At 38.8% G+C, this 12,952-nt stretch overlaps 1 protein-coding gene across 5 annotated transcripts in view; it reads left to right on the top strand.

The window, feature by feature from the left end:
* PIGN (phosphatidylinositol glycan anchor biosynthesis class N) overlaps positions 1–12,952 on the top strand; it is a 107,010-nt gene that overhangs the window by 80,485 nt on the left and 13,573 nt on the right. For all 5 annotated transcript variants that reach the window (XM_074897869.1, XM_074897865.1, XM_074897866.1 and 2 more), the window contains exons 20-25: positions 1,099–1,207; positions 4,829–4,931; positions 7,356–7,458; positions 9,614–9,700; positions 12,378–12,433; positions 12,853–12,928. In XM_074897869.1, coding sequence (XP_074753970.1) covers positions 1,099–1,207; positions 4,829–4,931; positions 7,356–7,458; positions 9,614–9,700; positions 12,378–12,433; positions 12,853–12,928 — 534 coding nt within the window. The remainder of the gene's footprint in view (positions 1–1,098; positions 1,208–4,828; positions 4,932–7,355; positions 7,459–9,613; positions 9,701–12,377; positions 12,434–12,852; positions 12,929–12,952) is intronic.

Here is a 12,952-nt window from a genome sequence, read left to right as displayed (position 1 = left end):
TCCCTGAGCTTTTGGAGGGTTAATGCTTTGACCTAGATTATTGATTTCACACAGCAATGCAAGTTACATGTTCCTGTGGCCTGAAATTAAATAGAAGCAGCAGATACTGAGCACAGATAAAACCAGGCTAAAAAAGGATGCTGATGCCAAGTGTATCCTCTGTAGGTACCACTCTAGCTATCACTGTGTCTGGCAGGGGAATGGCAGCTATTCATATGGTAAAAAATGATGGATGTGAACACTGCGTAGTTGCTTTGCGCTAAAAAAGCCACAACAGCAATTATATCTTGTAATGCAGTTCAAAAGCACATGTTTGCAAAGTACTGTGCATGCTTGATTTGCCTTTTAGTGGAACTGTGGAGTTGTGAATAAATAGCAGTAATTGAAAGCTTGGCTCAAACGTTTTCTTGGATAATTGTCATCTTTCAAAAATAACTGACTCATGGGGTAATTTTCCTAAGGACTTTTGCACCTACTTGATTGACTCAGTGGTGTCTCTGGAATTAGTCAAGAAAAAAATCCCTTTTCAGCTTCACTGCTTCTCCAAGGCAGAAGGCTCTGCTTGAGGTGGTTCGGACAGTTTTGTTTTAACAGTCTGCTAAGATTGCAGCTTCTTTCCATCTTTTAAATCCACCTCCATTCTGCTCTGTTGCTGCTGTCTCTTCTTACAGGAGCTGCACTGCCCATGCAAAGCTCTTTCCTTAAGTGTCCTTCCCTTGCACCCTGTACCTGATCCTGCAGCAAAGCCAGATCTTCTGCTAGTTCTTTATGGATGCTGTTTGAGGACAAGTGTGCCTTAAAAAACTGGGGGCATATATTTTCTGTGGTTTGCATGAGTGTTTAAGGAGTTACTCTTGACAATGGGCATATCATGTCAAATCAGTGATCCAGGCCACTTGTTTAAACTATTTTAAAATAGCACAAATAAATAATAAGAATTTAAAAAAATAGAAGGAAGTTTTAAAAAGCAGACTTCCTGTTCTTATGATGATTCAGATGAGGTGTTTATGCAGCTCTAAAGTATATTTACATATTTAGTATGGGATGGCAGAGATCCATGCATTAATTATGTTTGATTGTCTGATTTCTTCATTCTAGATGTTGAGTGTTGCACTTTCAACATATGTTGTGAGCAGCACCCATGACAGTCTCAAGAACAAACAAGGACTGCCCATATTAAATCAAATTATTAGCTGGATGACTCTAGGTAAGAACATGTTTCCTCCCAAACTTGTATGCTGATAGTTTGTGAGATTTGGGGGTGGGGGCGGTGACACTTTTTTATCAACATCTTACTTTTGCACATATTCCGTTATTTGACTCCTAATAGTTCTTCCATGTGTTCACTATTATTTCCTAAGTGAGGGTTTTAGAGGAATGTCTTCTAAAGTATTACTGCTTTGTAGGTGTATAGTCAAATGCAAACAGCTTTGATTCACAAGTAGCTTTATCTTTTGTTTTGAATATTCTGAATATCTTGAAGACCCCTTTTAGGGGTATAATGGTATAAATTCCCCTTTTGTTTCACTTGGAGCCAGATGAGGGTGATCTAAGATGTTCTGCAAGCAATCCAGTTAAGCATAGGGAAGTGAGAAAAGGCGGTTGCTATATTTCAGTAGAAACAGAAGTTGCAGCTGACAGCGGAGACCCTTAGGGTATGGAAGTGCTTTTCAGAGCTGCCTTGCAAGATACCTGTGAACTAATGATGCTAAAGTATGTTTGATATCTGTTAGAACCTAATTATTAAAGAAAAAAAACAATTTACAAGTCGATGGATTTTTCATCACTCTAAAATTTTAATTTTAGGATGATTAAACAGAGCAAATGTAATTATCACTGGGGTTGTGGAATACAATAAAGCAATACCTTTCATATTTGAGCTATAAAGTAATTTCTGTAGGGCTCTATTAGAAAACGTTAAGCGTTGTTAATCCCCAAGTGATCCGGGATGTGGGATTTGGTTTAGAACTAAACATATCCCACAGCAGCTATTAAGCAAGAGCAGGAATTTAAACATAGATTAACAGAAGAATTATGACTCTTGCTATCTAGATGCTGGATGTCTTGTACTGGTGACGTTGTTTTATCTTAAGCAGATCTTGTCAGTTTTAGCAGTCCTGCTTCTGTCTGAGCAAATGGATTCACAATTAATACAACTAATTGTGATCAGTGTGTGTGTGTGTGTGTGAGGAATGCTCTCTTTGTAAGGTATTTTTCTTTGGAGCATTTTTCTTTCCATCATGCTTTCCTAACTCTTCATAGCGTGCTAAGCTAAGTGGGGATCTCTGTGTGGATTAATTCGTTGCAGTTGTAAACTCGATGCAATCAATGATGTCCTGCTTGGCTTACTGGAGCAGGAATTAAGGGTAGAGGTTATCTTTCTTTCCCGTGTAAGGGTGAGACAAAAACATTTTTCATCTAAGAGGTGATTTGGGCAGTCAGAGAGGTCTAGAGTTATGAGGAAAAAGTATTAGAAATTCTCTTTGCTGTGCGTGATGTTTCTATGATAAAAATCTAACTGTGAAGTAAACTGTATGTACCCAAAAAGTCTACTTGCTGCCACGGCAATATTGAGTATTTCAGCAAAGTCTTTCAGACTGGAAGTAATCGTTTTAAGTGAATATGATATACAAGGTAGGAGCTCTATGTGCTTGCTAAAGTTGCTCTGCATAATTAAACACAGAACTAAGCAGATAAAAAGCTAAGGCATCTGACAACAGGTCCTCAATACTCCTGTTGGAGAGAAATGCCTTGTCACCACCATAACCACAACTAGCATCTGCCTTGTCACTAATGTGTACTACAGATGTGGCACTGTAAGAATAAAGGTGCCAAGGTCTACTGTGGCTTTTCAGAGTTAGTGACGTTACAGGTGGTCAGACTTCATCTTTTTGCTTAGTTGGGGAAGAATGGCACATTACTTACTGAACTCTCATTTTGCACCTCTGTGTGTATTTATATAACCTGAAACACAGTTATCAGTATTTATTCATAATAATACTGATATGATTATTATTATCATGTCAGTGTGATAATGAGACAGGCCTGTGTCCATCTGGCTTTAGCTGTTAACACTGTATGGTTCATGCAGTAACACAGAGGTAAAACCAGGAGGCATAAAGTTAATTAGCTGCTTCCCATGTTCTTCAGAACCATCTTTATGTTAACAGATATCTTTAAATTCATGTATATTCTGTTTTAAAGTTTTCATCAGTGAAATCTATCATAGCAACTTGCTAAATTTTGAGGAATTTGGTGTCAGAACTGTGTGCAGGGGACACATACAGAGATTTGTATAGGTCATCCAGAAACCTGCAGGTCTTTTGATGGTTAGTATCTGTTGTGTTGCGTCAGAGATGGAAGGGAAAGGCTAATTATCACCCACCAGTCACTCATCTGTTCTACTCTGTGATTGCGCTCAGAGTGTGATACATATCTGATGTGTTGAGTGTCATTCACAGAGGCTAGTTCCCGCACTGAATTTCTTTCCAGCTGTTCTGATTTGCAGTGAGGTCCCTGGAGTTCCTCCCTGACTCAGGCCTTCTTTAAGTATAGAAAACTACAAGTGATGCTAAAGGACTGGAGCACCCTTGAATTGAAGTCACTTATTCTATAATTACAGCAGTGGCCAAAGCTAAAAGCCAGGAAATAAAACATACTGACCCACAGGTTTCAGAGACAGCCTCATCTCTCTTTCATTGATACGTTTACTATAAATTCTAATGTATACTATGACGAGAAGCACAGGCGAGCGCTTTCCATACATTATAGTTTTATTTCTGTTCCTTCATAAAGTGATTAATTAAGACTGACTGTTGATGTAGTCTTTGAGTCAGTAATATGAAGGCATTATACCACAATGAAGAATCACGTCAGTGTTACTTGTCAGTGCACTTCTTTATTAAACACATAAAATTTTCATTCTAAAAAAATCAGGTTTAAAGATTAAATCACAGCAGTGCTTTTCCTTCTTCCCCTCCTTCCTTCAAGCACGGGCTACTTTTCCTCTGCTTTGCTTCCTCTTTACTCAATCTTCCAATAGTCCATTTCCTCTCTTCCCAGTTTTCCTCACCTCCTGCAAACTGTTGGGCGCTGTCCTCACTTGAAAAAGTTTCCTGGCTAGAGGAGCCTCTGTAGGGTTATCACAGACTCTGCTAACCAGGGCTGTCTGGGCAACTGGACAATGGACTGCACTAAGGAGTGACATGCAACTCTTAAGATCCCACACCTGCATTGGAGAAATGCATTACAAGTTTAAAACAAGAGGCTTCAATCATATGACAGATAGGTCCCCTGTAGTTCCTTAAATCTTCCTGGTTTAAAACTTTCAAGTGGAGAAGCTAGTAAGCTGATAGTTTCTGTATCTTTACTACCAGTATTTTCAGTTGCACTTTGAAATGTGGCAGGTTTCCTAATCTAATCCAGTGGAGCAGAGGCTCCGTAACTGCAGTCTTTTCACTGCCAGAGGTCCTTGGGGCCATGGTAACTGGTTCTCAGGGTAGTATTAAGGAGTCAAGTTTGACTTTTTTAGAGTGATGCTTCTGCATCATATTAAAGACTTATTAACATCAGTTCATGAGAAATTACAAAGGCTGTGAGGTAGAAAACCAGGGAATTAAAATGTTAGAGAACTAAAATTACTTTTGAGTAATATTAAGCATTCCAAACATTAGGTTTTCTTTAGCAAAAATAACTTCTGAAAATAGAAGGGCATATATGAGCAGTATTGAATTTCTGTACATGAAGTGTCAAGATTTGAAGAGTGTTATCTTGTTACCAAGGATAAAATGTTTTGCATATAGTGACTGACAGATTTCTTTTATTGCAGTTTCTTCCTCCGTGTTGCCATTACTGAGCCCCACGTTCCTCTTTCAGCGACTGTTCAGCATATTGCTCTCCCTGATGTCCACCTACCTGCTCCTCAGCACAGGGTACTTCTTTCTTACTGTATTTGGATTGGTCTTGCATATGAAAATCAAGGGCTAAATGTGAAAATGCTGAATCTCATGAACTTTTCTGTTAAAGGTGCAATGTGCGCTTCCAGCTGTAGTCTCACCATTTATGTGTCCTCCTTTAGTTTCCTAAATAAGTTTCAGGGGAACTTCCATATTCCTCCTTGTATTATAAATACAGTTTTGTTGATATTCCTTTCAGCTAGACCAAGCAGTGGCTGGAAGGGTATGTATTTAAACAATCTTGCCCCAAAATAAGAAAGTCTGGTTGGGTTTGTCTTTTGTTGTTTTGGCATCTGCTTTTCTGCATGCAAACAGAAAGAAATAACTTCTCTCCCAGATGCTCAGCACTTGTGTCTTTATGGCTTAAATAACGTGCAACAGGAAACAGGTAGCCTTTGGCTGAGAGAAAATTTTATTCAGTGAGATTTTCATGGAAGTATTTTTTTTTCAAAGGGATGCTAAGTCCCCACAAAGAGTAGGGCTTGCTTCTTTTTGAATAAAAGACAATTCTTTAGAGCTTGTAAATGAAGAAAACACTGTGTCAGCCAACCTTTTTTCTTCCAGACTTGGTAGCTTTTAAGAGCATAATTAATGGGGAGTACAGGAACCATTCTTTCTGCCTCCCTTCCCACTTATCCTCTGGATTTAGTTACACTGGAAGATTAAGTGAAATAAAATATCTTCCAGCAGATATTTTGCAATAGTTGCCTCTTGTGGATAACCTCATTTTAGATGGAGCTTTTTTTTTTTCCCTCTCTAATCTCCTGCCTCCCCTTCCTCCCACTTTCCCTTTAAGATTTTGATCTTAATCTTACTCCTGTCTGAACACACACTTTTCCACTCAACCTTCTTAGCCCATCCTGGCTACTGGATAAAGCATGAATGTTGTTCTCTCTGAGGCTGGTAACCTCCCTCTTTGTGTTTTGGTTCTACACCAGACCACTTAAACGCTGACAGCTCTCTGCTGTCTTCATACAATGTTCAAATAGATGAACAAATATTGGAACAATTCTTTTTTAAACAGAAAAACCCAAACAACTCCAAAACAACCCATCATAGGAAAACCAAGGCACTCAGTGCCAAAGGAATACATTCTTTCTCTCCTCAGTGCTGTGTTATACCATGTAATGATAACCCAGCACATAGCCCAGGTAATTACAGCACCTTTCTAGATGCAGTTAAGTGGGAGTATTGAAGCCAGCTGAAGAGCATGATTGCATACAACCAGTTGTCACTGACTCAGTTGAAGATACTCAATTTGTAGACAAGTGTAGACTATTGTGTGGATTGTAGGTACTTTTGTTACTGACAACCTAACTGTTGTTTTCTTCATGTTTAACTGCTTGTCATTCTGACAATTAAAGCAGAAATGTCTATCCAAAATTTTGCTCTAGTTTGAAACTGCTTTGTAGCTACACAAGTGGGGAGGCACATCAGAAACAATACCAAAATTAACTGCCATGATTTTTTTTATTTTTAGACAAATAAGTTTGTGTCCCAGGAGGAAAAAATATAAAATTGAAAAAATTTACAGTCTTGTCAGTATTAGTGTCAGTATTGTAATTTTATCCTGAAAGAAAAAAAAACCTGAGAGGCACCATGAAATGCAACTGACATGTAGAAGGCAAGGAGAAACTAATATTATCCAATAGCAATCTACACCCATAAATTATCTGGGTGTTTTAATCTCTCATGTAAATACACTCATTGTTTGCTATGTTTGAGTGTTGTAGGAGCCAGCAGTACTCTTCTGATATTAGGAGGGTGTAGATAGAAGAGCTTAGCAGCCTTGGTTGGAGTGTGACGTCACACTGCTATTGCAATGGATTGGTATATAGTAAAGTACATTTCACTGAAGTGAAATGTAATACTCTTTTTATTATAAAGATGCTTCTTTCCTTGGAGGTAGACTGAGATCACCAGAATGAGTTTGTGTGATCAGGTCCTAAAGAGACGCAATCTCTAATTGCTGTCTAGGTTGGACTGTAACCCCTCAGTTCCAAATAGCTCTCATTACAAAATTTTCCATTGTGCAGAAAATGGGTGCCAGATGTGTTTCTTTTTTTCCGTCTTTCTTTGAAATTTTATTCCAGTTTTGTTAAAATTAATCATGTCACAAAGGGCAATCATCCAATGTTGTGGCAGCCATCGGATGAGAAAATGGGTGCAAAGTATGACAACGCTGAAGCAGCCTCTGTTTCTCCTACTTCTACCATTAATTACTGTGTGGCTTTAAACTTCAACCAGTCAACTGTGGGTGCTCCTCAAAAATGGGGAGAGAAGGGGGAAAATGCCACTAGGTGTTTGGTATATCATTTGTGTGAAAAGAAACATGTCAGTATTTGATGTTAAATAGTTGTTAGTGGCTGCAAGTACTGTGATTATTATGTTACTCTTCAGGTATGAAGCTCTGTTTCCACTGGTGCTGTCTGGTTTGATGTTTGTGTGGATAAGTATGGAACAAGAAGCACTGCAGCACTATGGTCTTTCACTCAAACCAAAGGTAACAGTGTCAGATAGCTATAGCACGTTAATTAACTGTTTTATCTTTCCTTTTCCTTGAGAATATAATAAATATTCTGAATGGTTTCATAGAGCAACACTTTGCATTTCTTTAAGTTTGGGAAGCCAGTATCAACTGTTTTATGAAATGAGAATGTGACCTTGTAGGAGAGATTTATAATTTATGTTATTGAAGATATTCTACACCAGAGCCATTTCTAGGAAGGTAGGAAATCAGTTTGACTTAGTGGTACATTCTGTAGGCTACAAAGCTCTGTTCATCAAGCGTAGTGCTAATTCGGCATCAGGTACAGTAGCTCTTTATATATAATGTCACTGTACTTTTTTTATTCTGATGGCAGGGTTATGAGTGCGAGACTGAAAAGAAATAATTTGTTTCCTGAAATGACCCACATGAAATTCCAGAAATCTTAGTTTGACTTTGTCCTTCTACTCTTTCTTCAAGAACAGAGTTTTATTTCTGATTAGGCAGACAGGGAGCCGGAGACTGACTTGGACTACCACCTCCTCGGATTTGCCTGGAGAAGAAGGAGTTATGTAACCAGTGCAACTTCCTTCACCTTAAAATTTAGTATATTGTCAGCAATTTTCAAAGCCCGTGCTGCTCACACTGCTATTTAGCTTTTAGATTAGGTCAAGGGTTAAACAAACTGTGGCTATGCTGTTGATTTGGTTAGATTTGAAGTGCCAGTTGCAGAGTCATCTGGGTGCTTGGAGCCAGGTAGGTGTGCAGCACAGTTCTCTCCCACTCTCCGAAATATGCTGTCCTTGGTGCAGGTCACAGAGAACCTGGGTACATATGCATGGGAGTGGCCAGAGTCACTTGTAAGACAAGTGGCAGTACACATTTTTCCTTCCTTTTGCAGCTCAAAATAATTAGGGAGAGGTGCCGGGAGGTGAAATCTGGGTGAAGGCAGTCACCACAGTGGACCTGGCACATACTGTGGTTTTGTGGTTCTCCTGCAAGGGAGACAGTTCTAAAACTTGAGAGAGATCACGTTTTACCAATTCAAGGCTGAATACCAGAAATGAAAACAGGAATTGCTTTTTATTTATGCTATATATGATATTTTGTGTGAGCATGTTTTGTAGTGTCTTAAGTGATAGAGAAGGAATCTGTATGTAAAAATGTACACTTAGTGCGAGGCTGTGATTGCAACCAGAGGTTTCTAGCACAGCATAGTCATCTGTGGGATGTACTTTCTCTTCCACTCTAGAACCTTGTCTACCTTTTTTCATCTTGTTACAAGTCATCCGTGATACTTGCCTGTCTGATGGTGGTCTGATGTTCTGTTGGTTTTAAAATAAAATTCTATTAAAGCAATAATAAACAGTGATGAACACTCCATTAATAAAAGGTAAATGAAAAGAACATAGGTAAACTGTAATTAAGTTTTCTGTTGTCACTCCCTGTATGTCATTTGACTTTTGGTTTCAGGTGGAAGGAACAATAATGCTTACCCCTGCTTCCCATTTTTAAGTTAGGAAGATCATCTCTAGAATGCCTGTTAATCTATGCCACAAAGTAAATCTTGTATTACAGAACCCATCCTAGTTCTCTGATAATGTGAGATTATTTTTAATTAAAATGTTGTCAGTGTTGAATGTCTATTACTTGAATTTTTTCTTTTCCCCAGTGTAAAGTAGTTCATTGACCTATGAAACTCCGTGAAGACAATTTCTCTTCAGGTCAAGTGATATTGTGCTGAGAACTGAGTGAAGGAGATGAAGAATATTTTAGTATTCTCACTCACAACACAAGTCAACTGAGGATAATTGCAGTCTTTTATTTCTGTGGGTCTTTATCCACATGCTCATGTGAGCAGTGGAAGTGTGTGTAGGAGGAATATTTATGATGAAAAAAGATGATGATAAGTCTAAGGCATAGAAGTTTGCTTTTAGTGTGGATAACAGCGGAAGCTCCACTGTTCATTTCACTTGTACAGTCTTTCTGGCAGATTCATTAAAGTATAATGAAAATATGGGAAAGGTTTGCAGTGCTCATCATAATACTACTTTAATAACAGCTGATAGGGAAGTAGGTTTATTTCTCATTCATTTCAGTAAAAATATGGTGGTTCTATCAAAGTACATCAATTGATATTTCATATTGATTTCTTCTGCTGTCTTTCTAGCTTGCTGTTTTCAACTTCACCTGTGCTACTGATATAACTCAGTTTCGACAGCTCCACCTAGATGATGTCCGCAGGGCTTTCTTCTTTGTATCCTTTTGCAAGTTGCTGTGTCCCAGGGAGAAGATGGGTTTGTTTCAAAAGGCCCCGCAGTCAAAATTTGTAGACTGCAAACAACTTCCTGAAGATAATTCGACCCATGTTGCTCAAAAGAAAATTGGTCTCACACGTTATGTTTTCTGATAAAGTAGTGAAAAATTCAGTATAAACTGCACTGTTTTGGAATCAGGTTCCTTAGCCACTTTGAAAGGTTTGGTCTCTTATGACCACTACGGTTGAGGTAAACTTTCTTCTAAGGACTCATTTTCAGTTTGGGGGGTTTTATTACATTTTGGCTGGAGGGAACTCTTCCAGCTGGTTTGTGAAGGTTGAATAAGGTGATATTAGGGTTACTCTCATTTTGTCATTTTTAGAGTATGGCCAGTGTGTTAGGAAGAAAATGTTAGGGGGCGGGCATTGGCCGTGGCCAGGCAGGTGGGATGAGGAGGAAGGTTCCCTCAGACTCTTAGTGAAACGTGTTCACAGAATCTGGCCTAGAATTATTTATATCGCATATGGTTTCTGCCGTTAGAAATTATATGGGCCTGGGTGGAAAGGGCTGTTTGTTCACTTCATGGCAGTTATTTATTTTGCATTACTGTAAGTGAAACTACAGCTGATTTTTTTTAATACTGTACAAACTTGATAACATTGTAATTTTTCTCTTCTGCATGGGACTGCAGTTAAGTGAGAGGTATTTGGCAGCAAGACTGATGGGTGTGCAAGTGAGAGAGAAATTATGAGTCAGTCTAGAACACAAGGGTTTCTAGTGCAGGTGGGTTATCACAGCTGGAGCTGAGGAGGGAGTTGTCTCAATACTGGTTCATGGAAAAACCAGGCTTTATAGTTCATAGAATAACCAAATATGAGTGGATGATACACTACTGAAATTTGGGACAACATTGTTGTACATTAGGAACCTGCAGCAGAGGAAGTGTGACAGATACTGACCTCATTAAGAAGTCAGTTCAGTGCTAAGGAAGGAGGCAAACCAGTTTGCTAGGTGTTGAACTTTTGTGTTTGCTTTAGAGTATGCCTGAAAAGCAACTGAGGCACTCTGCAGTAAATTTATCAATTTCATTTGCTATTCTGCTATTTTAACAAAAAATAAGCTGACTTCGAGTAAAGCTACTGCTGTACCAGATGCTAAACATTAGCCAAAACAAAAACCAAACAATCCAATTGTATTTTGTACAGCTCCAGCATAGTACTACTTTAATATAACACTTGAATGTAGCGCTGTTTTAATCTCATCTTAATCTAAAACACTTGAATGTATTTTTATTCAACTCCTGAAAAAATACACAATTTCTAGCTCTCATTTGCAGAGACCAGGTATGATACACACCTGCTCAAAAGATGTTATGTTTTTTTTTAATTTAGATGCTATTTAATGTTTAGAAATAGTGGTATTAGAAGAGAAACCTTTTCTAGTAGAGGAGTCATGTTGCAACTACAACCCTGTGAACTGTGTATTTTAAGATTGCCTCAGGGTTCCTATATAGCGTCCAAGTCACTGTGTGCTGAAGGACCTTATAGCTTGACCTTCCAGATGAAGATTCAGATTGCTTATGCTTAACATTCTGATTAGACCTATGTGCTAGTGGCATTTTTTTATTTTATTGCAGAACTGTTGTTCTTATAAATCTTAACTGGCAGAACTGTGCAATGCTGTTAGACCGCTGTGTTACTAAACTTGAAATTATGTGATACTCTTGGGAAGCATAATATCTTTCTTTATGCTGACCTAATCCTTCCAAAATCTAGCATGCAGAATCCCAGCGATTCTGCGGAACAGTTGGTAGCATATTGTTTATGCAGAGACTTAAATGATCCCATGCAGGAGCTGTAACAGGAGAGGAAGGACCAGAGGGAGCTCTGGCAACAGCAGCCATCATCACTGACTAACCCTCTGCCTGATGCAAAAAAGCCATGAGAAAACATTCTTTGACTGAAGAGATGTGAGCCATAATGGGCCCCAATGAGCTCAGGAGGGAGAAGAGTATCTTTCATGGGCTCATATAGCAGCGAGTGTTGTACCTAGATGAAAAGGGTAGGGTTTATTAAAAAACTTCAGCTATACAGATCCTGCCAGAGTTGTCCTCCCTCCCTCAAGTAAGGAAAAAAAATGGGAGTCCTGTGTTGCAATGGATAGAGTCAGCATAACCTTTGGACAAACAAACCTATGGGAGGGATAGCATAGGAACCTCCAGTCTTGTTTCGTAGCCAACTACCTCTTCCACGATCAATTCCTCAATAAAGCCATCTCTCTCTGTGTGTGGTACACATACATCTGTCACTACTTTCTATAAAAAAGTATGTGTGTTTGAATGCACAGCTGGGATGGTGGTCCAGGGGTGTTCCTATCTTGCTAGATAAGGGCCTGGAAAAAACAAGTTGCAGCTTTCTGGCAGGGGCCTCAAAACAGGCTCTAGTATCTTACCCAGGCAGTCCCTGACTTTTAAAGCTAACATAGTCATGTGTGAAATCTTGGGAAGTGCTAGGCAATATTTTATATTTCTTAATGCAGTATAGAATCGTAATAGTGGGTCAGCTTCTTGTAATTTCATGATAGGATTCTGAAAGTGAATGGGAATGAAGGGGGGAAAATGCTGGTTGTGTTTTACTGCAGCCATTTCTGTGGTATATTTTCCTTAAATACCTCTAGGTTTTCTTTATAGTGACAGCCTTTTTTGGCACTGGAAACATAGCTTCTGTTAACAGGTAAATTTTATTCACTGATTTGAGACACAGGGTACAAAAAATTCTTCCTGCACTTGGTGTACTAATTATAAATTTGGTTAGCAAAATCAGGGCAGCAGAATTAAAGAAATAGTCAGTGGAATGATGATAACAATTTATTTCATTTCTGCTCTCTGTAACATGTTCCCTAAGAGTCTGAACTTGTTGGTTACAAGGTCGTCTCAATTTCCACTAAAAGTTATTGGCAGCGTGAGCAGAGAGAGCTCAGCTGCTCACCAACAGCTGACACAAGCTGAGAAAAATCGTAAAGAAAAAAAAGTGAGGTAGGCAGTCCCTGATAATATTTGAGCAATAGAAGAGAAAGTTGTTTCAAAATTTATATATGCACAGTGTAATACAGGGGTAACTAGATGCTCTGTTTTTTTTTCATGTTTCTCTAGTTTTGATCCTGCTTCTGTCTATTGTTTCTTGACTGTGTTTAGTCCCTTCATGATGGGAGGCCTGCTTCTGCTGAAGGTTAGTAATCTTACCTTAGTAAGG

This window comes from Athene noctua, chromosome 2, assembly GCF_965140245.1.
Source record: "Athene noctua chromosome 2, bAthNoc1.hap1.1, whole genome shotgun sequence".
Lineage (NCBI taxonomy): Eukaryota > Metazoa > Chordata > Aves > Strigiformes > Strigidae > Athene > Athene noctua.
This window is presented reverse-complemented; position numbering and strand designations above follow the sequence as displayed.